Genomic DNA, 413 nt, shown 5'->3' on the forward strand with positions numbered 1-413 from the left:
TTACGTATTGACAGATACGTAACTAAGCAGACAATTGAAAGCATTGTTGAATGAGTGAAAAGAAAAGATAGATAGATAGACAGATATAAATACATATTGACGGAGGAACGAACAGATAATGAAAGAGACCTGAAAAAGAAATGGAACGAAAATGAAACGAGGCAGAACGCCGGAGGTCCTCACCCAGTTGTCCATCGCGTCGTGCCTTTTGATGAGCTCCTCCTGCACCTTCTCGCCGACGCCTCCAGGTTTCCCGAATTCCTCCACGACAGCGACCGCCTCCTGGTACTCCTCCTCCCGAAGTACCGTCTTCAGGTGGGTCAGGTACCACGAGAGAGTGTGGCCGAGAGGGGGCACGGGCAGCTTCGGTACGAGCGGGTACTGTGGTATGGAGGAAGAGGAGAAATTGTTAT

General features: G+C 49.6%; 1 protein-coding gene across 1 annotated transcript in view; it reads right to left on the reverse strand.

Annotated features, from left to right (window-relative positions):
- The window catches only part of LOC119592355 (choline O-acetyltransferase-like), a gene marked incomplete in the record, with an annotated part of 212,829 nt that overhangs the window by 68,285 nt on the left and 144,131 nt on the right, over positions 1-413 (reverse strand). Inside the window, 1 exon segment of the mRNA XM_037941182.1 lies at positions 184-381. Coding sequence (XP_037797110.1) covers positions 184-381 — 198 coding nt within the window.

This window comes from Penaeus monodon, chromosome 30 (genome assembly GCF_015228065.2).
Source record: "Penaeus monodon isolate SGIC_2016 chromosome 30, NSTDA_Pmon_1, whole genome shotgun sequence".
Classification (NCBI taxonomy): domain Eukaryota; kingdom Metazoa; phylum Arthropoda; class Malacostraca; order Decapoda; family Penaeidae; genus Penaeus; species Penaeus monodon.